The sequence below is a fragment of the Ranitomeya variabilis genome, unplaced genomic scaffold (assembly GCF_051348905.1).
Source record: "Ranitomeya variabilis isolate aRanVar5 unplaced genomic scaffold, aRanVar5.hap1 Scaffold_159, whole genome shotgun sequence".
Classification (NCBI taxonomy): Eukaryota; Metazoa; Chordata; class Amphibia; order Anura; family Dendrobatidae; genus Ranitomeya; species Ranitomeya variabilis.
In genome coordinates, this window is record NW_027507962.1 from 94,197 (window position 1) to 115,327 (window position 21,131).

Sequence of the window (21,131 nt, forward strand, 5' to 3'; positions counted from 1 at the left end):
GCGGACAGGGAGTATGGATTTGGTTTATTATTTTGTGATTTTTTCCTGGAGGATCGAGGGCTTCGCCTACAAGTGTGCTGTTGGTGAGTATATACTCTGTTATGTGTTGTATGTACTGTACTGTGTGTCATGTATGTGTATTGTGTGTAGGTGTTTTGTGTAACTTTACTATTGTGCTAAGTCGCCGGACACAGGGACAACTCTCCCATCCTAATACCGGATGGGAGTAGTAGTCCATACGGCGACTTAGCACAATGGAGGCACTATCGTCGCATGGGGACACGCGCGCACACACACACACACACACACACACACACACACACACACACACACACACACACACACACACACACCAAATCAATCAAACGGCCGACACGATCCCCATGCGACGGTATGCCTCCATGTCTCTCCGCCCACGCACTTCCGGCCCCGCACTTCCGCCGGCTTCCCCGCACTTCCTGCTGCAGCGGTTCTGCACCACAAACCGCAGTAAAACCCGCAGATATATTTTTGATCTGCGTGTTTTACTGCGATTTTGACCTCACAATGGAGGTCTATGGGTGCAGAACCGCTGCGGTTCAGGAAGAAGAATTGACATGCTCCTTCTTTTTTCCGGGAGCTATTCAGCACGGCTTTTTTTTTAAATTTCCGGACCATGTGCACAGTGTGTCCTGTTTTCCATAGGGTACAGTGTACTGTACCCTGCATGGAAAACAGCTGCGGAACCGCAGCGGCAAAACCGCCGCGGTTCCGCGGTAAAAAACGCACTGTGTGAACATGGCCTAAAACTGTGGGTATTGGGGATTAATCGTATTATCCTGGGTAGTGAGAAGACTTGGAGACGGGAGTGGGAGGTTCTGATTATTGAGGATGTTGGCCTCAGGTCATTAGCAGAACGGAGGGCACGGGTAGGGTGGTGGACTGAGACCAGGGAGGAGATGTAGGGTGGTGCTGAGCCATGGAGCGCTTTGTGGGTGCGAGTGATAAGTTATATTGAGCTCTGTAGCGGATGGGTAACCAGTGCAACGACTGGCACAAGGTAGAGGCATCGGTGTAACGGCTGGTGAGGAATATGATCCTGGCTGCTACATTCAAGACAGATTGGAGAGGGGAGAGTTTAGTAAGAGGGAGGCCGATTAGTAGAGCGTTACAATAGTCCAGACGAGAATGAATACGAGTTGAAAGTAAAAGGTCGAATTCTAGAAATGTTTTTGTGTAGATGACAAGAGCGAGCCAGTGATGTGGGGGGTGAATGAAAGATATGAATCAATTATGACCCCAAGACAGCGGGCATGTTGCTGGGGAGTGTAATGGTGGAACTGTCGGGGTCGTAAAACGACAATATACCCTTCCTTCACCAGTCATTCCAAATTAATATGTGTGCAGGGCATCTGGTACCGGATAAGAATAAATCAGACAGGTAGCTGGTTCAAACTTAGTTAATGCCCCGTGCATCCACACATGTCTGCAGGTCACACCAACTGGCTTTATTCTAAGATACACAATACTATATTGAGTGTTAGGGGAAGGCGTGCATTAGGCGGGGTTTAAGCTAGCATTCAGTCTTTCTGATTTGTTCTGACGTCTTCTGGTGGATCCTCCTTTTCTTCTCATTCCTTAACTTTCGTTTCTGAAGAAATGAAAGTTAACTCTTCGGACGCTGGACTAAAATGAAGAATGAACACTAGCGGCCATCTTTAATACAATTACATTTGCATTAGCTAGCAGATAGGAAAAACTTATTGTTTCACAGTATATGATATAAAAGTACAAAAAGAATATAAATATATATATAAAAATACAAAGGTATATAAGAAAATACATTTTCACCTTGACAATCCCCCCTAAACACTAAGTTTTTCCCTTAAAGAAAGATCCTTTGAGACTGTCCATGTGATGGGAAAAGGGGAGATGGATTTCTTCATCCAGACACCTCAGAAACTCTCCCCTAGCGAGAGGCCTCCAGGCAGCTGAACCCTTCACTAACCTCACATGGAGTTCTCCCACTGTCCCTAAACTAAATCTCTTAGCATCATCTGAGAATGGGGGGTTCTGTCTACTCTCTTGAGGGGGACATACTTAGGGATCTCCCTTGGATCAGTACCATCGTACTCTGGTGGGTCTACTTCTTGATTGAGGAAGGTGCCAGTCGGAGTTGCTTTCACTAACTACCTAGGCCTGCCCAGGTGCACTTATACATCCATCATATTGTCATTATTTGTTTGTAAAATGAGAAAGGTTGGTTCTCAGGGTCAGCCAATTGTTTTTGCATAGCTAGCTAGTCAGAGGGCCTCCAGGGATAATACTCCTGTATCTGTCTTACCCTACCTGATGTGGTTGGTTCTCTGGTGGTGGGGGCGACATGACATGCTGGTCTACAGCTCCTTCCCAAAAGGATTACTGTCTGCCTACTCCTAAAAGTTAATGTCCCCACTATCCGCCAACCACAATCCTGTGTCAGCTTCTTATGTCACTACATGTGATCTTGTCTGGACAGGATTCAGTGTAATACTCTTAGGTCGGGTTGCAGCACGGGTCATACAAGTGTTAGGGCCCAAATCCTCAACTATACCCTTAAAGGCATCACAGCTATAATTGACAAATCTTTGTTCACTGTAATATATATATATATTTGATCCATTCAACATTTTTATTAATCTGCACCTGTGGGATTATAGAAGCAATGCCGGCATAAATCTGGTTCTGGGCTTTAAACTGGTCAGGCACCCCCCTTTGGCACTCCAATGGCATTAATATATATCAGTGGATCTTCTTCACAACTCATGTGGAGCTGATCGAGACTTCTCCTCTTTCTGGTAGGTTCATCAGGTATCTTTGGTGTACATATATTGTGTATGTTTAATTAGCAAATCAGTATCTAGAGAACTGTTCTCTTTGCAGAAACCTGTCTCGAAGATCCCTACTGGTGTACCTGTGGTGTCGTGGGAATTATAGCAGGTGTAATTGTCAGCTAATACGGTTACTTCTCCTGGGACCTTAAGTTTGGGTTTCTCATGAATTAGTAGGACATAATCTGGGCAATCAGTGGGCTTCAAACCTTTCAACAGATTCATGACACAGGCAGTGGTGTTGTCATCAGGGAAAAGCAATGCATGTGTGTATAGGTGTATATTCGCAGCAGCACAAGCAATACATCCTACAGAGATATTCTGAACTTTTACATTGTATCTCACCCATTCTAACCATAGGTTTTTCCTTGGGGCGGTTTGTGTTTATATGGAGAAAACCTCTTGCCAACTGAGACTTGGAATGGGTATCACTTCATTAACTACACTTTGCAAACGCTCACTTGGGCCTGTTTTAGGTATACTGGTAACAGGGGCCTTGGTTGGTCTGAAACTAATATCCTGGAGCTGTATATGGCCTAAATTCCCATAGTATCCACTACTAAATACATAATTATAATGCCTTCCTAGTACAAACGTCTGCAGATCAGCAGATTGGGGGTTTTCAAGATTCAGGAGGAGGGGGTGACAACTTTTACCCCATTTACAGCCTCTAGGTGGTTGCAGAAGGGCTGTTAGATGCATTCTCTCACGAAGACTCCTACCCGCTCTATCCTTAGGGAACATGGCTTCGCTAGGTTTATATCCCCAATCATCCCCTGTATTCCAGGCAGCATCTGTCCAATAATAACAATTATCATTGTCATTTCTGGTAACACACATATAAAACTGGATAATTCCCTCTACCATCAGTCTTGGAGCACTTGACTACATCACAGAAATCAAATCGCCAGATATTCACCGGGGCTGTCAGGTTTACCCAGAGAATAGTGGGGCCAGGATTCTTATTTTTGCAATAGGGGCCGAAGAGGTAGGGGCGAGGATAGCCCTCAGTTCCAGGATCAAAAACAACAGCAACATTTCCCTTCAGTCACTTCTGTGATTAAACACTGGTTCGGTCTCTTTTGCAGTGTGAGGCGTGGATCCAGGTGCTCTTTCCTTCAAGTTTTACTGCAGTGGGGGGTGACCAGGATCACCGTGTGAGGTCCTTCAAATCTCGGCTGGAGACAATCTCTGCGCACAAACTTTTTCACATACACCAGGTCTCCTGGCACAAAGGGATGGTGTCCAGGAACCTTGTCTGGGTCTGGAAAAGAACTGAAAACGGTTAAATGCACTTTGGCAAGGTGTCCATGTAAGGCCTGCACATAGCTAGTCAAGTCCTGGTACTTGAGCTGCAACTGTTGTGGAAAGAAACATTCAAGATTGGGGCCCCTGCCAAACAGAATCTCATACGGTGACAGTCCTGTCTTCCTGTTTGGGGTATATCTTACTGAAAACAAAGCTAGAGGAAGGCATTCTGTCCATGGTTTACCAGTCTCTGCCATTGTCTTCTGGATTTTAAGCTTAAGAGTTCCATTTAGTCTTTCCACTCTTCCACTACTCTGCGGATGGTATGGAGTATGCAATGCTTGACTTACCCCCAGTGCTGCCATTACCTCTGACATGATCTCTCCAGTAAAATGGGTACCCCGATCGCTTTCAATGACTTCAGGAACTCCATACCTGCATATGATCTCAGCCATCAGTTTCTTCGCTGTTGTCTTAGCCGTAGCTTTGGCAACTGGGTAGGCTTCTGGCCAACCTGAAAATAAATCAATGCAGACCAACACATACTCATACGTCCTTACCCTAGGCAACTGAATATAATCAATCTGCAGTCTCTGGATTTGGTAAAGGGCCGGGGAGTGTGTTTGGATGGGGTTTTCACTGTCCTACCCTGATTATGTGTGGCACATATCATGCAGCTCTGTACCTGCCTTTCTGCGCAGGTGGAAAACCCGGTGGGCAATCCATTGTTTCTGTAGGGTGTCACACATGGCCGTCTTCGAGTGGTGCACATTCTCGTGCAGAACCTGTGCCATCATTGGGTACAGTACCTGTGGTAGGCAGACCTTTTCACCCCTCCCCCATAGTCCAGTGACGGTATCAGAGCAAGCCCCTATCTTTTGCCACCTATCTTTCTCCTCCTTACTTGCCTGTTCTTGTAACCGGGCTAAGATGTCTTTCAACACAAGTGGAGATGGTGGGGTGTCTAGGTGATGTACTTGAGAGGCCACAGGAGTGCTTGCTGCTTTCTTCGCAACCTGGTCTGCCAGTGCATTACCCTTTGTCCGTCCACCAGTGCCTTTGTATGTGCCTTTACCTTTATGATGCCTGCTTGGGTGGGAAGCTGTAGTGCATTCATAAGTTGCTGGACTGCCTCAGCACGTTTAAAGGGGTGGCCATTTGCTGTCAGGAAGGCCCTGGCTCTCCAGATAGGCCCGTAACCGTGTGTAATGCCAAAAGCATACCTGGAATCAGTGTAGATATTTACAGTCTTACCTTCTGCTAGTTTGCTCTGCTTCTGTAAGCGCCTTGAGCTCTGCTTCTTGTGCAGACATATGAGCTCGCATTGACTCTGCCTTGATTACCTCATGTTCTGAGACCACAGCATATCTGGTACAGAAGCGTCCTTGGTCATCTTGGTGACGGGATCCATCTACAAAAAGCTCAAAATCAGCATTAGAATAGGCACACTAGAGACCAGCCGTTTCCTGAGACATCAATTCTAGACAATCATGTAATTTGGAAACCTAATCTTGTTCCTCTGGATCCATTCTAGAAAGAAAAAGAGTGTCCTTTTTTCATGTCACCTATATGTCACCTACTCCTCCCCCCTTTGGATCCAGGGGAACCAGGAGAAAAGTAGCGGGGTTCAGGACAGTGCACCTTTTCAAAGTCACATTAGTAGGCATGAGAATAGCACACCGAAGTCGCAGCTGTCCAGCCATGGACATGTGGCCAGGTTGTACTTGGTTAAGGATACTATATACATCGTGTGGGGTGGCCATAGTCTCTCCTGGTTGCAAGGGGCCATAAGTGGCAAGGTAGGCCTGACACTCTTGGGCTATGACTGGCCCCCCTTTGGCATAACTGTCCACGTCAATTGTCATCCCTGATAAATGAATGTAAACAGAACTGGCAATCTGGGTGTAATGGAATGCTGAAGAAGACATTGGCAAGATCGATAACTATGAACCAAGCAGCATCCTGAGATATCTGGGACAAAAGAGTATGTGGCTTAGGCACCACCGGAGTTTCTGGAACAGTAACTGCATTAACTGTCTGTAGATCTTGTACCAGCCGGTACACAGGGGGTTGGCCGGGTGGGGTCTTTTTTTTTTTTTTCTCAACAGGAAACAAGGGCGTGTTACATGGGGAAACACAGGGTATCAGGGCACCATTATCGAATAACATTTGTATTTACCCCTTGAGATACTGCTCCTGATCATATTTCAAAGGGTATTGATGGACTTTAGAAAAAGGGGCACCAGGTTTGAGAAACACTTTTACTGGTTCTACAGGCATTATTGGGGGAGAATCTGGGTCTATCAGGGACCATCATCTTGGAATTATATCCTGGAGCAGAACTGTAATAATAAATCTGCCCCCAGTAAATTTACCGAACATATAGAAAAGATTACGAACTGAACAGTAACTTCAGGGAAAGGTCCCACAGGGATAGGTTTTATAAAAGTATATTTATTGGGTCTGTCATCTACTCTAATTAAAACAAGCTCTTGATCTGAGAATTGACATGATGAAGCTTGGAGGGAGTTAGATTCCTATACAGGGTTAAAGGCGTATTGGAGTGTGAAGCTGGACTTGCATGTACAATAGGAGGCAGAAACTGAGATCTATTACATAGAGATAAGAAACACTGACCTCGCAACTGCAAAGGTGGGGGCTAGTGAGCGAGCAAGAATGATTACAGCTAGTGATTTAACCCTTGTCTTTACTAAACCAAGGACAGAGAAAACTTTGGAATGCAATACATGGCCTGCACCCCCCCCCCCATCCCTCTAGCCCGCAGCGCCGAGGGGAAAAATTGCAAACGGGTCGCGCAGCGGCTCACACAGCCCCTCCCATCTAGTACACTACGCAACACTGATACAAAGCTCCGTATCTTCTACAGTCACAAACTGCAGCAGTTTCCAGACTTAATTTCAACAATACTTTCCTATAATCCTCCGTGGTCTGGGCGGAGCCCCAAGGATGGCACATACGCACACACAAGGCAGGTCTCCACCCAGGTTGGATTCTGCACAACACAAACAGGACACACCTACGCTTCTGGAGATCTCTTTCCGCCGCCATTACAGGGCGCTGACTGGGACTGCATTTTCATCATCAGTGGCACGGCGGCCATTTTACAATCTGTAAGATCACAGTTCAAAGGCATTTTATAACCAAATACGGGTTCTATATTATCTGATCCTTCCTCTCCATCAACCTATTTTCATCCTTTGTTCTTTAAGCCTCGCTGCAACTCGCAGATAAGCTTCTTGACTGTCTCTTGCCCTCCCGTGACCATTGTCTTGACTTCCACGACATCCTCATCTAACTTGTGGGGTACGGACTTCTACTTTAAGATACGCAGCTTGGCTCCCAGGATACTATGATTTTCTGCAGTAAAACCACTGGCAGCGATCTTCAACACTGTGTTCCACAGTACGGAGCCTCACGTTCGACGTACTAGGAAAAGAGCCTCGCGCTCAATGTTTCCTGTCCCTAACCTGAACACAGTGATTAACAGACTATCCTGCCACGATATCCCAAACAGTCGGGAGGCAGCCTCCTAATGAGACCCCTCCACAAAAATATAGGTGGTCCCCTCACGGAACGTCTTAGGTTACCTAACTAGACAGGTGGTCCCCTCACGGAACGCCTTATTTACCTGCCTGCACAATATCACAGAGGCTGCGTCTCCTGTCCCTTTCTCTAAGCCGCCCCACACTCTACAAGTAGCTCAATCTTTCACTCCACTTCACTACTAGACAATAGTCACGGGCAGGGTGGTTGAACGGAGTACAATGACTGGTGGAGAAGGTGTGGTGTACAGAGATCGCACAGGATGCGACGTCTCTCAGTTGCTGGTTCAGAGCGTGGCACAGGATCGCATTCGATCTCACCACTCGATCGGTCACTCCCCAGACCCAAGGAGACCACAGACAAACCAATAACGGCTGAGACACTAGCAAGTGTGACACATACAGTGTATATGATCGCCACTTACCGTGTGAAGAGGGTGATCAGTCCTCGAGGTCAGCCACTACGGGTATCATCCACAGACATCCAGGCATGGGTCCAGGGGGTCTCGGATCGCTGGCCACGCCCCACGTTGATCGCGCCAAAATTGTCGGGGTCGTAAAACGACAATATACCCTTCCTTCACCAGTCATTCCAAATTAATATGTGTGCAGGGCATCTGGTACCGGATAAGAATAAATCAGACAGGTAGCTGGTTCAAACTTAGTTAATGCCCCGTGCATCCACACATGTCTGCAGGTCACACCAACTGGCTTTATTCTAAGATACACAATACTATATTGAGTGTTAGGGGAAGGCGTGCATTAGGCGGGGTTTAAGCTAGCATTCAGTCTTTCTGATTTGTTCTGACGTCTTCTGGTGGATCCTCCTTTTCTTCTCATTCCTTAACTTTCGTTTCTGAAGAAATTAAAGTTAACTCTTCGGACGCTGGACTAAAATGAAGAATGAACACTAGCGGCCATCTTTAATACAATTACATTTGCATTAGCTAGCAGATAGGAAAAACTTATTGTTTCACAGTATATGATATAAAAGTACAAAAAGAGTATAAATATATATATAAAAATACAAAGGTATATAAGAAAATACATTTTCACCTTGACAGAACCACACACGGAAATGGCAATGTCGGGCATAGGTAGGTTCGCAGATGGAGGAAACGCAAGGGGTTCTGTTTTTGACAGGTTTAGTTTCAGATAGAGGGAGGACATGATGTTGGAGATAGTGAAAGACAATCACTGGTGTTATGTAATAATGCAGGCGTGATTGTCCAATAGGGGTGGTGTACAATGAGAACTAGCCTAGGACTGATCCTTGAGGAACCCCAACAGTAAGGGGAAGATGAAAGGAGGAGGAGAAGGAGCCAGCAAAAGATAGTGACGGAGCGGTCAGAGATGGGAGGAGAACCAGGAGAGAACGGTGTCCTTGAGCCCGATAGAGCGGAGCATAGTGAGGAGGAGCTGATGATCCACAGTCACATGCTGCAGAGAGATCCAGGAGATCGGCAGGGAGCAGAGACCATTAGATTTAGCTGTTAGTAGATCATTAGAGACTTTTCAGTAGAGTGTATAGAGAGGAAGCCGCATTGTAGAGGGTCCAGAAGAGTGATCTGAGAGATAGCGGATTGCACGGGAGTGGACCAGGCGTTCCAGGAGTTTAGAGATGAAGGGAGATTAGGGACAGGTCTATAGTTGGTAGCACAGTTTGTCAATGGATGTTTTTTTTAGGTAATGGAAGTATACTGGCGTGTGTAAATGAGGAGGGAAAGATACCGGGAGAGAGGGAGGGTTGAATATTTTTGTTAGGTGAGTGGTGACAGCCAGGGAAAGGGACTGGAGGAGATGAGGGAATAGGGTCACTGTTGCAAGTAGTAGGGCGAGAAGAGCCTGATCACGTCGTCTTCCGTGACTGGTTCAAATGGGTAAAATATAACCATCTCCCCTAATATCGGCAGGCTCCTCTGGAACCCTCATTTCTCTTGTGACCAACCACATCAAGCTGGTGTCCCGACCACAGTGGGCCCTGTACCAGTATCACGTTGACTTCAACCCCGCCATGGAGTCCAAGCGTTTGCGGTATGCCCTCCTGTACCAGCACGAAGAAACCATCGGGAAGGCCCGGGCGTTTGATGGAACTGTGTTGTTTTTACCAAAAAGACTGAATAAGGTAAAGTTGTTCCAAGGACAGCGGGTCATCGATGGAGGGCAGTGATGGAGGTGCCGCGTGTAACCAGACAAGGCCTCGTGGGTCACTTGGGACCATGTTTGATCTGACATTGATGACCTTTCTGATCACCAATATCTGTCCTTTCACTCCTCTCTGGTAGTTGACGTAACGGTGATTGCATTTGATGGTTTTGGATTTTTTTTTGTTTGTTTTTGAAGGTCACCGAGGTGTTCAGCCAAACTCGAAATGGAGAGAACGTGCGGATAACAATCACCCTGACCAACGAGCTTCCACCGACCTCGCCCACCTGCTTCCATTTCTACAACATCATTTTCCGAAGGTCAGAGTGATGTAGGACTGTAAAATTATCGGCTTTAAAGGGTTAATCCCAAAATTTTAGGTTACTCCCCCTTTCCCCGACCATTGGGACCTCACACCATCCCAAATTTGGACGCTGCAGAACCCGTTTTGAATGGAGCCGAGGTGTTCATGCTGGACCTCCTCTCCAGCAGTCAGACGAGGGGGTAACATGATAATTTGGGAGTGTTCCTTTTACAGTAATGGTGTGAACCGATCAGCAAACTGTCCTGTATCTGGAGGCTCTCCTGCAAGACTGAAACTTTAGGCTCCTTGGCCCCAATGGAAAATCTTAAACCAGGCCCCCACCTTTCACGCTCCATTTATAATACTGTTAAAGGGTTGTCCAGGGTTAGAAAAACATGTCTGCTTTATTTCAGGAACAGCGCCACTCCTGACCATGGGTCGTATTGCACGCCAACTCCATTGAAGTGACTGGAGCTGCGTTACCACGCACACTTCATGTTTGGGGATGAAAGAAAGCAGCCATGTTCTTCTAATCCTCGACAACCCCTTTTAAAGGGGTCTTCCCATCTCCAAGATTTTATCCCAATATGTAGTAGGTGTAATAATAAAATTAGCAAATATCTCCAATTACAAATGTAGTACAGTTCTTCTAATTTGCTGTGTTGCTTACCCCATGTGCAGTGCTTGGCAGTAAGCTTAGGTTTCCATGGTTATGACCACTTATATAGTGACAGTTGTTAGTGGTTGAAACCATGGATACCTAAGCTTAATGCCCTGCACATGAGCAACACGGTGAATCAGAAGAACTACACTACATATCTAATTGGAGGTATTCGCTGTTAACCCCTTCATGACTTTGGGGTTTTCCGTTTTTCCGTGCTCGTTTTTCGCTCCCCTCCTTCTCAGAGCCATAACTTTTTTTATTTTTTAATTTTTCCATCAATATGGACATATGAGGGCTTATTTTTTGCGGGATAAGTTGTACTTTTGAATGATACCATTGGTTTTACCATGACGTGTACTAGAATATGGGAAAAAAAATTCCAACTGCGGTGAAATTGCAAATAACTGCAAATATTTAGCTTCACTAAATGCTAAAACTGCCCTGCCATTATGATTCTCCAGGTCATTATGAGTTCATAGACACCAAACGTGTCTGGGTGAAAAAAAAATTCCACACTTTGCTAAAAAAAAAAAAAAAACCCAAAAATTGCACCATTTTCCGATATCTGTAGCATCTCCATTTTTCATGATCTGGGGTCGGGTGAGGGCTTATTTTTTGCGCACCGAGCTGACGTTTTTAGTGATGCCATTTTGGTGCAGACACGTTCTTTTGATCGCCTGTTATTGCATTTTAATGCAATATTGCTGCGACCAAAAGAAAGTAATTTTGGCGTTTCAAATTTTTTTTCTTGCTACGCCGTTTAGCGATCAGGTTAATGCTTTTTTTTATTGATTTATTGATCGGGCGATTCTAAACGCGGAGATACCAAATATGTGTAGGTTTGATTTTATTTTTGTTTTATTTTGAATGGGGCGAAAGGGGGTGATTTAGGCTACGTTCACATTTGCGTCGGCGCCGCAATGCACAACGCAAACAAAAACGCATGCACAACGCTGCGTTTTGCGCCGCATGCGTCCTTTTTTTCATTGATTTTGGACGCAGCAAAAATGCAACTTGCTGCGTCCTCTGAGCCCGGACGCGTGCGCCGCAGTGACGCATGCGGCGCAAAACGCAAGTGCGACGCATGTCCATGCGCCCCCATGTTAAATATAGGGGCGCATGATGCATGCGGCGATGCTGCGGCGCCCGACGCTGCGGCGCACAACGCAAATGTGAACGTAGCCTTAAACTTTAATATATTATTTATTTTTTTTATTATTATTATTTCATTTTTTTTAAAAACTTTTTTTTTTTTTTACTTTTGCCATGCTTCAATAGTCTCCATGGGAGGCTAGAAGCAGGCACAACACGATCGGCTCTGCTATATATCAGCGATCATCAGATCGCTCCTATGTAGCTGAATTCCAGGCTTGCTATGAGCGCCGACCACAGGGGGGCGCTCACAGCAAGCCAGCATCAGTTACCATAGAGGTCTCAAGGAGACCTCTGGTTGCTATGCCGACGCATCGCTGACCCCCGATCATGTGACGGGGTCGGCGATGAGCGCATTTCTGGACGCGCAGCTGGAAGCGGTAGTTAAATGCCGCTGTCAGCGTTTGACAGCGGCATTTAACTAGTTAATAGTGGCGGGTGAATTGTTATTCCACTCGCCGCTATTGCGCGCACATGTCAGCTGTTCAAAACAGCTGACATGTCGCGGCTTTGAGGTGGGCTCAGCGCCGGAGCCCTGCATCAAAGCCGGGGATCTGACCTCAGACGTACTATCCTGTCCGAGGTCAGAAAAGGGTTAATAATAATTTTTTCTTCTGCTCCATATTGGTGTAGGATCTTGGAGATGGGAATACCCCTTTAACCCCTTCCCGACGTGCCCCGTACTAGTACGGCGCATGTCTGGTCCCCTGCTTTGATGTGGGCTCTGGCGCTGAGCCCGCATCAAAGCCGGGACATGTCAGCTGTTTTGTACAGCTGACATGTGCGCGCAATAGCGGCGGGTGAAATCGCGATTCACCCGCCGCTATTAACCTGTTAAATGCCGCTGTGACAGCGGCATTTAACTACCGCTTCCGGCCGCGCGGCCGGAAATGCGCTCATCGCCGTCCCCGTCACATGATCGGGGGTCAGCGATGCTTCTGCATAGTAACCATAGAGATCTTGGAGACCTCTATGGTTACTGATGCCGGCCTGCTGTGAGTGCCCCCCTGTGGTCAGCGCTCATAGCAAGCCTGGAATTCAGCTACATAGGAGAGATCTGATGATCGCTGCTATGTAGCAGAGGTGATCGAGTGGTGCCAGCTTCTAGGCTATTGAAGCATGGCAAAAGTAAAAAAAAAAAAAAAATGTTTTTAAAAATAATAAAAGTTTAAATCACCCCCCTTTCGCCCCATCCAAAATAAAACAATAAAAAAAAAAATCAAACCTACACATATTTGGTACCCCCCTTTCGCCCCATCCAAAATAAAACAATAAAAAAAAAAAATCAAACCTACACATATTTGGTATCGCCGCGTTCATAATCGACCAATCTATGAATAAAAATAAAAAGCATTAACCTGATCGCTAAACGGCGTAGCGAGGAAAAAAATTTGAAACGCCAGAATTACATTTTTTTGGTCGCCGTGACATTGCATTAAAATGCAAAAACGGGCGATCAAAAGAACATATCTGCACAAAAGTGGTATCATTAAAAACGTTCTGCTCTGATCGCTGTTTAACACCGTACATGCTGCAGACAATCGCTGACCTGCATTTGAGCTGCACATTCCTGACTGGGGGGCCTCCAGGTGCAGAGCGGCCCCTCCGTGACACGGCTGCAGGGTGGCACTAGACGCCGTGTCCGCACCTCTGGGCTTTATAGGAGGCCGTGACGTTTGCTCTATACGGCAATACTGACAAGTTCTGGTCTCGGATGAAGAATATTAAACACAAAGCCACAATAGAAATCTACATATAAAAAACATAAAATCTCTAATCTTCTGATCTGACCGCCTTTCCCATCATTAATGATGAACACTAAAAAAATCCTATTTGTTATCGCCACATCCAGGAAAGTCTGATCTGTGAAAATCTAAAGTGATTCATTTCCTGCGTTACACTTTGTAAAGCAAAAAGAAGAAAAACCCTGAATTATTTGTTGTCTGTTCCCCAAAATGATAAAACCTCAGTCACATCTTCCAGTGGATCCCACATCCCCTCGCCCACTGCTGGGATCACACACGTCCTCCACCTGCAGAGCTGACAGCGCCTGTTCTCTCCCCCCAGACTCCTGAAGATCATGGACCTGAAGCAGATAGGACGCAACTACTACAACCCGAGCGACGCCACCGAAGTCCGAGCCCACCGGTAACCAGCAGAGCAGGGTTTACATGGGACTGACCATGCTGTACTCATGGGAGCATGTAATGTATGTACACAGGGACTGCACCAGCAGAATAGTGAGTGCAGCTCTGGAGTATAATACAGGATGTAACTCTGGATCAGTAATGTAATGTATGTACACAGTGACTGCACCAGCAGAATAGTGAGTGCAGCTCTGGAGTATAATACAGGATGTAACTCAGGATCAGTAATGTAATGTATGTACACAGTGACTGCACCAGCAGAATAGTGAGTGCAGCTCTGGAATATAATACAGGATGTAACTCAGGATCAGTAATGTAATGTATGTACACGGTGACTGCACCAGCAGAATAGAGAGTGCAGCTCTGGAGGATAAGTAATGTATGTAGGCACAGAATCCTTCTGCTGTTTGCTGGCTCCCTGCTGTTGCCTGTAGGTGTCTGTACACACTGATGCTGTTACTTTTCTCCTCCATCTTCACCCTCCGTCCTGTCTTCTCTCCCATCAGACTCTCCATCTGGCCGGGGTTTTCCACCTCCATCCTCCAGTATGAGTCCAGCATCATGTTGAGCATTGATGTCAGCCATAAAGTCCTCAGGAACGAGACTGTGCACGACATCATGAGCAGCCTGTACTCATCGTGTGGCCCTCAGAGGTTCCAGGACGCCTGCTGCAAGGAGCTGATCGGACAGATCGTCCTCACCAAGTAAGGCCTCTTTCACACTTCCGTCTTTTCTCTCCTGTTGAAATCCGTTGATTTTTGAAAAAAAAACAGGATCCAGCTAATTTTTCTACTGGATCCTGTTTTTTCCCATAGACTTGTATTAGTGACAAATTGTAATGGATGGCCATCCGTTTCATCCGTCGTGCACTGGATCCGTCGGAAAATCGCTGTCCGTCGAGCGGAGAAAACATTCAGAGGAACGTTTTTTCTGCACGTCGGAATATCGCTCAGTGACAGGTCCTGCACTGTCCGGCGTTGGCTATAATGAAAGCCTATGGGTGCAGGATCCGTCACTGACTGTGAAAAGCAGGAATCCAGCGACTGTGCCGTCTTTTGAAAACTGAGCATGCGTGGAAGAATTTCCAGTCAGGGAAATTCTCTTTCTCGCTCTCTCTCTCTTTTTACTATTGATGCTGCCTATGTAGAGGTCATTGCACGCAAGGCATTATTGGGAACGCCAGCTGCCGGGAGCATCACGAGCATCCGTAACGCTGCGCGGGATGCCGGAAGGTAAAGAGTATTGCGATTTTTTTTTTTTTATTATTTTATTTATTTATTTTTTTTATTATTATTATTATTATTACTTTTAATAATTTTTAACCTAGGTTTTGTGTATGCGTTTTTTGCAGCGGAAAACCGCTGCGAAGACTCATACACAACAAGTGCACATAGCTTCGACGGGTCAGTCAGGAAAAACAGGCCCAGTGCACCCGTTATATACAATCTGCACAGGATCCGTCATTTCAACATTTTGACGGATCCTGTTCAGATTGTAAAAACGGAAGTGTGAAAGAAGCCTAAGAGCCGCCATGTGCCTCGTACTCGGCCGCTCTGTGGGCACCGGCGCCTCTAGAAGGAAACGGATCACCTGGGTACATTCTGTTCCTTCACTTTTGGAACCAAATTTATGTAATTGACGCTTAATGATGAGCAGTTTTCATTTGTGTTTAATTTTTCCTCTCCTTCAAAGATCTTCTCGCTCTCCCTCCCCTGAGGGTCGCAGCGTACGGGACTCGGTATATGAGTCGGAGGAATCTTTAACCCAAGACTCCTCTGTTAGTCAGGAGACCCTTGACTCCCTTATTGAGGCAGTCAACAAAACGTTAATGGTGGACGACGAATCTGCTTCCTCTCAGGAACACGTCGTATCTTTTAAAAGGACTAAACGCGTCCAAAAGATATTTGCTAATCACCCTGAGTTTCAGAACCTTATCCAAAAACACAGGGAGCACCCTGAGAAGCGCTTCACGGCTCAGAAAGCCACGGAAGCTAAATATCCTTTCTCTAAGGATCTGGTCAAGGAGTTGCTTTTCTCTCCTTCTGTGGATCCGGCCGTACCGCGACTCGCATCCAAAACGGTCTTATCCCTGTCAGATGGTTCATCAGTCAAAAATCCCTCTGACCGTCAAATTGATTATTTGGCTCGCTCAGTCTTTGAAGTCTCAGGAGCAGCTCTTCTTCCATCCTTTGTAGCTACCTGGGTAGCTAAGGCTATGGTGGCCTGGGCAGATGTGTTAACCTCTTCCGTCCACGGCAGTACTCTTCCCCCAGAGGCGGCCAGACTAGCTAGCCAGATAGCTCAGGCCGGAGATTTCGTGGTTAACGCTTCCATAGATGCGGCGAATTGCGCAGCGCAAGCAGCGGCAAACGCCAATTCCATCAGGAGGGCCTTATGGCTCCGCGATTGGCGAGCAGATTTTGCTTCTAAGAAGTCGCTGACTTCTCTACCTTACCAAGCGGGTCATTTATTCGGGGAGAAACTAGACCAAATAATTTCTGACGCTACCGGAGGGAAGAGTAAATTTCTTCCCCAGCAAAAACCGGCCCGGCCTTTTAGGAATCAACAGCAGTTTCGATTCCGGTCCTTTCGTAACAACTCCGGTTGGTCCTCCTCTTCCCCTGGTTCGGGACGACGGGACAACAGAACATCCCAGGTCTCATACAGACCAAACCGTTCCTGGAAACCGAGACCGTCTGCCCCTAAGCCGTCCACATCCCTTAAACCTTCCACACAATGACTCGTTGGCGTGTCCGACGGACACAGACAGAGTAGGCGGACGCCTTCTTTTGTTCCGTCAGAATTGGCTCTCGGTCGTTCACGACCAGTGGGTCAGAGAGCTCGTGTCCTCCGGATACAAAATCGAGTTTTCTTCCATCCCCCCTCCGCGTTTCTTTCAGTCTTCTCCCCCCAAATCAAAGGCGTCACATCTCTTTCAGGCCATACAGGCGCTTCAAAGGGACGGGGTCATCGCTCCGGTCCCTCGAGACCAAAGGTTCAAGGGGTTTTACTCCAACCTTTTCATGGTCCCAAAGAAGGACGGGACTCTACGGCCCATACTGGACCTCAAACTGCTGAACAAGTTCGTACGGGTCCTACACTTCAGGATGGACTCGCTCCGTTCTGTTGTCGCGTCCCTGGAAAAAGGAGAGTTCCTTGCATCTATAGATATCAAGGATGCTTATCTACACATTCCAATTTTTCCTCCTCATCAGCAGTTCCTGTGCTTCGCAGTCCAAGGAGAACACTTCCAGTTTGTGGCCTTGCCCTTCGGACTTGCCACCGCCCCCAGAGTCTTCACAAAGGTCATGGCGGCTGTCATGGCCATTCTTCACGCTCGGGGAGTGGTAGTCCTACCCTATCTAGACGACCTATTAATCAAAGGTCCGTCCCAGTCCGCCTGCGAGGAGTCTGTCAGCATCACCGTGGATTCTCTTTCTCACCTGGGTTGGAAAATCAACTTCGAGAAATCATCTCCAGTGCCGGCTCAGCAAATCTGCTTCCTCGGCATGATTCTGGACTCTTCCCGCGGGTTGGTCATTCTCCCTCCAGAGAAGGTTTTATCCTTACAACAGGGAGCGCGCAAGCTCTCCCGCCCAGTCCCTCACTCCATTCGCTTCACTATGCGCATCCTGGGAAAAATGGTTGCGGCAATGGAAGCCGTTCCATCTCCGCCCTTTGCAACAGGCGCTCCTGTTAGCCTGGGACAGGAGCCCGAATTCCCTCGACCGTTGTTTTCGCCTGCCCCCGCCAGTCAGGCAGACCCTCAGGTGGTAGACGTTACAGTCCTCCCTGAACCAAGGGAAGTCCTTTCTTCCTGTGCTTTGGTTAGTGGTAACCACCGATGCCAGCCTCTTGGGTTGGGGCGCAGTTTTCAATCACCACACGGCACAGGGTCGTTGGTCCACAAGGGAGTCGTGTCTCCCAATCAATATCTTGGAAATTCGAGCAATCACTCTTGCCTTACGCAACTTTCACCACCTTCTCGCAGGCCATCCCATCAGAATACAATCCGACAACGCCACGGCTGTGGCGTACATCAACCGACAAGGGGGAACCCGCAGCAGGGCAGCCATGCTCGAAGTCTCCCACATCCTGCGCTGGGCCGAGACCAATCACTCGCTCATTTCGGCAATCCACATACCGGGCGTGGAGAATTGGGAAGCGGACTTCCTCAGTCGCCAAGGTCTTGCCTCGGGCGAGTGGTCCCTCCATCCGGAAGTCTTCCAGCAGATTTGCCTTCGCTGGGGGACGCGGGATGTGGATCTCATGGCCTCGAAGTTCAACAACCAGGTTCCCCAGTTCATTGCTCGTTCCCGCGATCCTTGCGCCGACGGGGCAGATGCCCTGGTCCTGTCGTGGCATCGGTTCCAGCTGCCATACATATTTCTGCCTCTTCCTCTGCTTCCGAGAGTCATCAAGAAGATCAGAGCAGAGGGGAGACCGGTGATTCTCGTCGCGCCCGACTGGTCGCGCCGAGCATGGTACGCGGAACTCGTCCAAATGGTCAACGACACCCCCTGGCGCCTTCCAGATCGCACGGACCACCTTTCACAGGGCCCGTTTTACCACCAGAACTCCGGGGCCCTGTCTTTGACGGCGTGGCCGTTTGAATCCTGGATTTTAGCCCAAGCCGGATTCTCTCCAGGGGTTTCTTCTACCATGATTCGCGCTATGAAACCCGTATCCATGCGCATTTATCATCGTACCTGGCGCATCTTCTTTTCATGGTGCCATACCCATGGACGTTCTCCCTTGGTCTTTTCCATTCCGTCCATTCTGGCGTTTCTCCAATCCGGTCTAGACTCAGGCCTTGCCCTAAGCTCGCTGTCCGCGTTGTCCGTCCTTTTCCAACGGAAGATCGCTTCCAAACTGTCCGTTAAGACGTTCATCCAAGGAGTCTCCCGAGTGGTTTCTCCCTATAGAATGCCTTTGGCGTCATGGGATCTTAACTTGGTTCTCGGAGTTCTTCAGGAGGCCCCTTTCGAACCATTGCAGGACATTTCTCTCACCCTCCTTTCATGGAAGGTGGTCTTTCTCGTGGCGATTACGTCAATCAGGAGGGTTTCTGAGTTGGCGGCTCTCTTGCCGACCCCCTTCTTGATTTTTCACTCAGACAAGGTAGTTCTGAGAAACTCTCCTTCCTTCCTACCGAAGGTCGTCTCCTTTCATGTAAATGAGGATATTGTCTTGCCGTCATTCTGTCCGGCACCAACCCATTGTATTGAGAAGGCTCTCCATACTCTGGATGTGGTTAGAGCCCTTCGGCGGTACATCTCTCGCACGGCTCCCTTCCGTAAGTCGGATGTCCTGTTCGTGCTTCAGGAAGGACACAGGAAAGGTCTACCTGCCTCGAAAGTCACTCTTGCCAAATGGATTCGTTCCACCATTCAGGAATCTTATCGCGTCAGGAACACCCCTGTCCCAGCAGGGATTACGGCGCATTTGACTCAGTCGGTCGGCGCTTCTTGGGCCATTCGGCACCAGGCGTCTGCACAATAGCTTTGTAAAGCTGCGACTTGGTCCAGTCTGCATACCTTCACGAAGCACTATCACATCCATACCCAGGCTTCGGCAGACGCTGCCCTCGGCAGGCGTATTCTGCAGACAGCGGTACCTCAGTAAGCCAGTGGTACATGGGGTTTTTTAGCAGTGCAATTGCTCCCCACCCAGGGACTGCTTTAGGACGTCCCATGGTCCTGTGTCCCCCAATGAGGCGTAGGAGAAAAGGAGATTTTTTTTTGTGTACTCACCGTAAAATCTTTTTCTCCGAGCCAATCATTGGGGGACACGGCACCCGCCCTGTTAGCCTTTTGGCTGGTTGTTGTTGGTATTTTGTTCCTTAGTTTTGGACATAGTTTACATGTCTTGGTTTTACTCCTACTGCTTTACTACCGAACTGAGTCGTTTCTGGCCAGTCAAGGGGTGTATACTGCAGAGGAGGAGTTAACTCTTTGTGTTTACTTAGTGTCCTCCTAGTGGCAAGCAGCATAACACCCATGGTCCTGTGTCCCCCAATGATTGGCTCGGAGAAAAAGATTTTACGGTGAGTACACAAAAAATCTCCTTTTTTGTGTGGCGAGCTGTAGTTTTTGTCAATGCCACTTTGAGGTACATACAATGGTTTCTTCACATATTGTATTTTTAGGAACCTTGGATCTACTAAAAATCAGCAGTTCTGCCATTATTTTCTTTTACTTTACAGCGTTAAAGGGCCACTGTCACCCCCCTCCAGCCGTTATAAACTAAAAGAGCCACCTTGTGCAGCATTAATGCTGCATTCTAACAAGGTGGCTCTTTTAGTTTTAGGTTCAAGTATACCCCAAATAAAGCGTTTTTATACTTAGCCACAATTCCTGTCTCTAGCCAGGTAGGCGGGTCCTCACTCCCCAGCTTGACCAGCTCCTCTGCCGTCACTCCAATCTTCCTGCGCTTTCGGCGCCACCCCCTCAGCACTGTTATCGGTTCAAAACCGGCGCCTGCCCAGTGTACTGCTGTGCTGCGCAGACGCAGTAAGCTCTGGCCGTCTGACGTTCCAGCCAGACTTGCACACTGCGCCTGCGCGGGCATTGCGGCCAGCCACCTTTGGAATCCCAGCCCCGCACTGTGTTATGCATTATTCACAGTGCGGGGCGGGGATTCCAAAGGTGGCTGGCCGCAATGCCCGCGCAGGCACAGTGTGCAAGCCTGGCTGGACCGTCAGACGGCCAGAGCTTACTGCGTCTGCGCAGCACAGCAGTACACTGGGCAGGCACCGGTTTTGAACCAATAACAGCGCTGAGGGGGTGGCGCCAAAAGCGCAGGAAGATTGGAGTGACAGCAGAGGAGCTGGTCAAGCTGGGGAGTGAGGACCCGCCTACCTGGCTAGAGACAGGAATTGTGGCTAAGTATAAAAACGCTTTATTTGGGGTATACTTGAACCTAAAACTAAAAGAGCCACCTTGTTAAAACGCAGCATTACTGCTGCACAAGGTGGCTCTTTTAGTTTATAACGGCTGGAGGGGGGTGACAGTGGCCCTTTAAATCATTTTTTTTTTTTTTTTTGATCTTATTTTATTT

General features: G+C 47.7%; 1 protein-coding gene across 4 annotated transcripts in view; it reads left to right on the forward strand.

The window, feature by feature from the left end:
* The window catches only part of LOC143789275 (piwi-like protein 1), a 108,418-nt gene that overhangs the window by 23,942 nt on the left and 63,345 nt on the right, over positions 1-21,131 (forward strand). For all 4 annotated transcript variants that reach the window (XM_077278980.1, XM_077278979.1, XM_077278982.1 and 1 more), the window contains 4 exons: positions 9,574-9,785; positions 10,004-10,125; positions 13,993-14,073; positions 14,579-14,776. In XM_077278980.1, the coding sequence (XP_077135095.1) occupies positions 9,574-9,785; positions 10,004-10,125; positions 13,993-14,073; positions 14,579-14,776 (613 nt within the window). The remainder of the gene's footprint in view (positions 1-9,573; positions 9,786-10,003; positions 10,126-13,992; positions 14,074-14,578; positions 14,777-21,131) is intronic.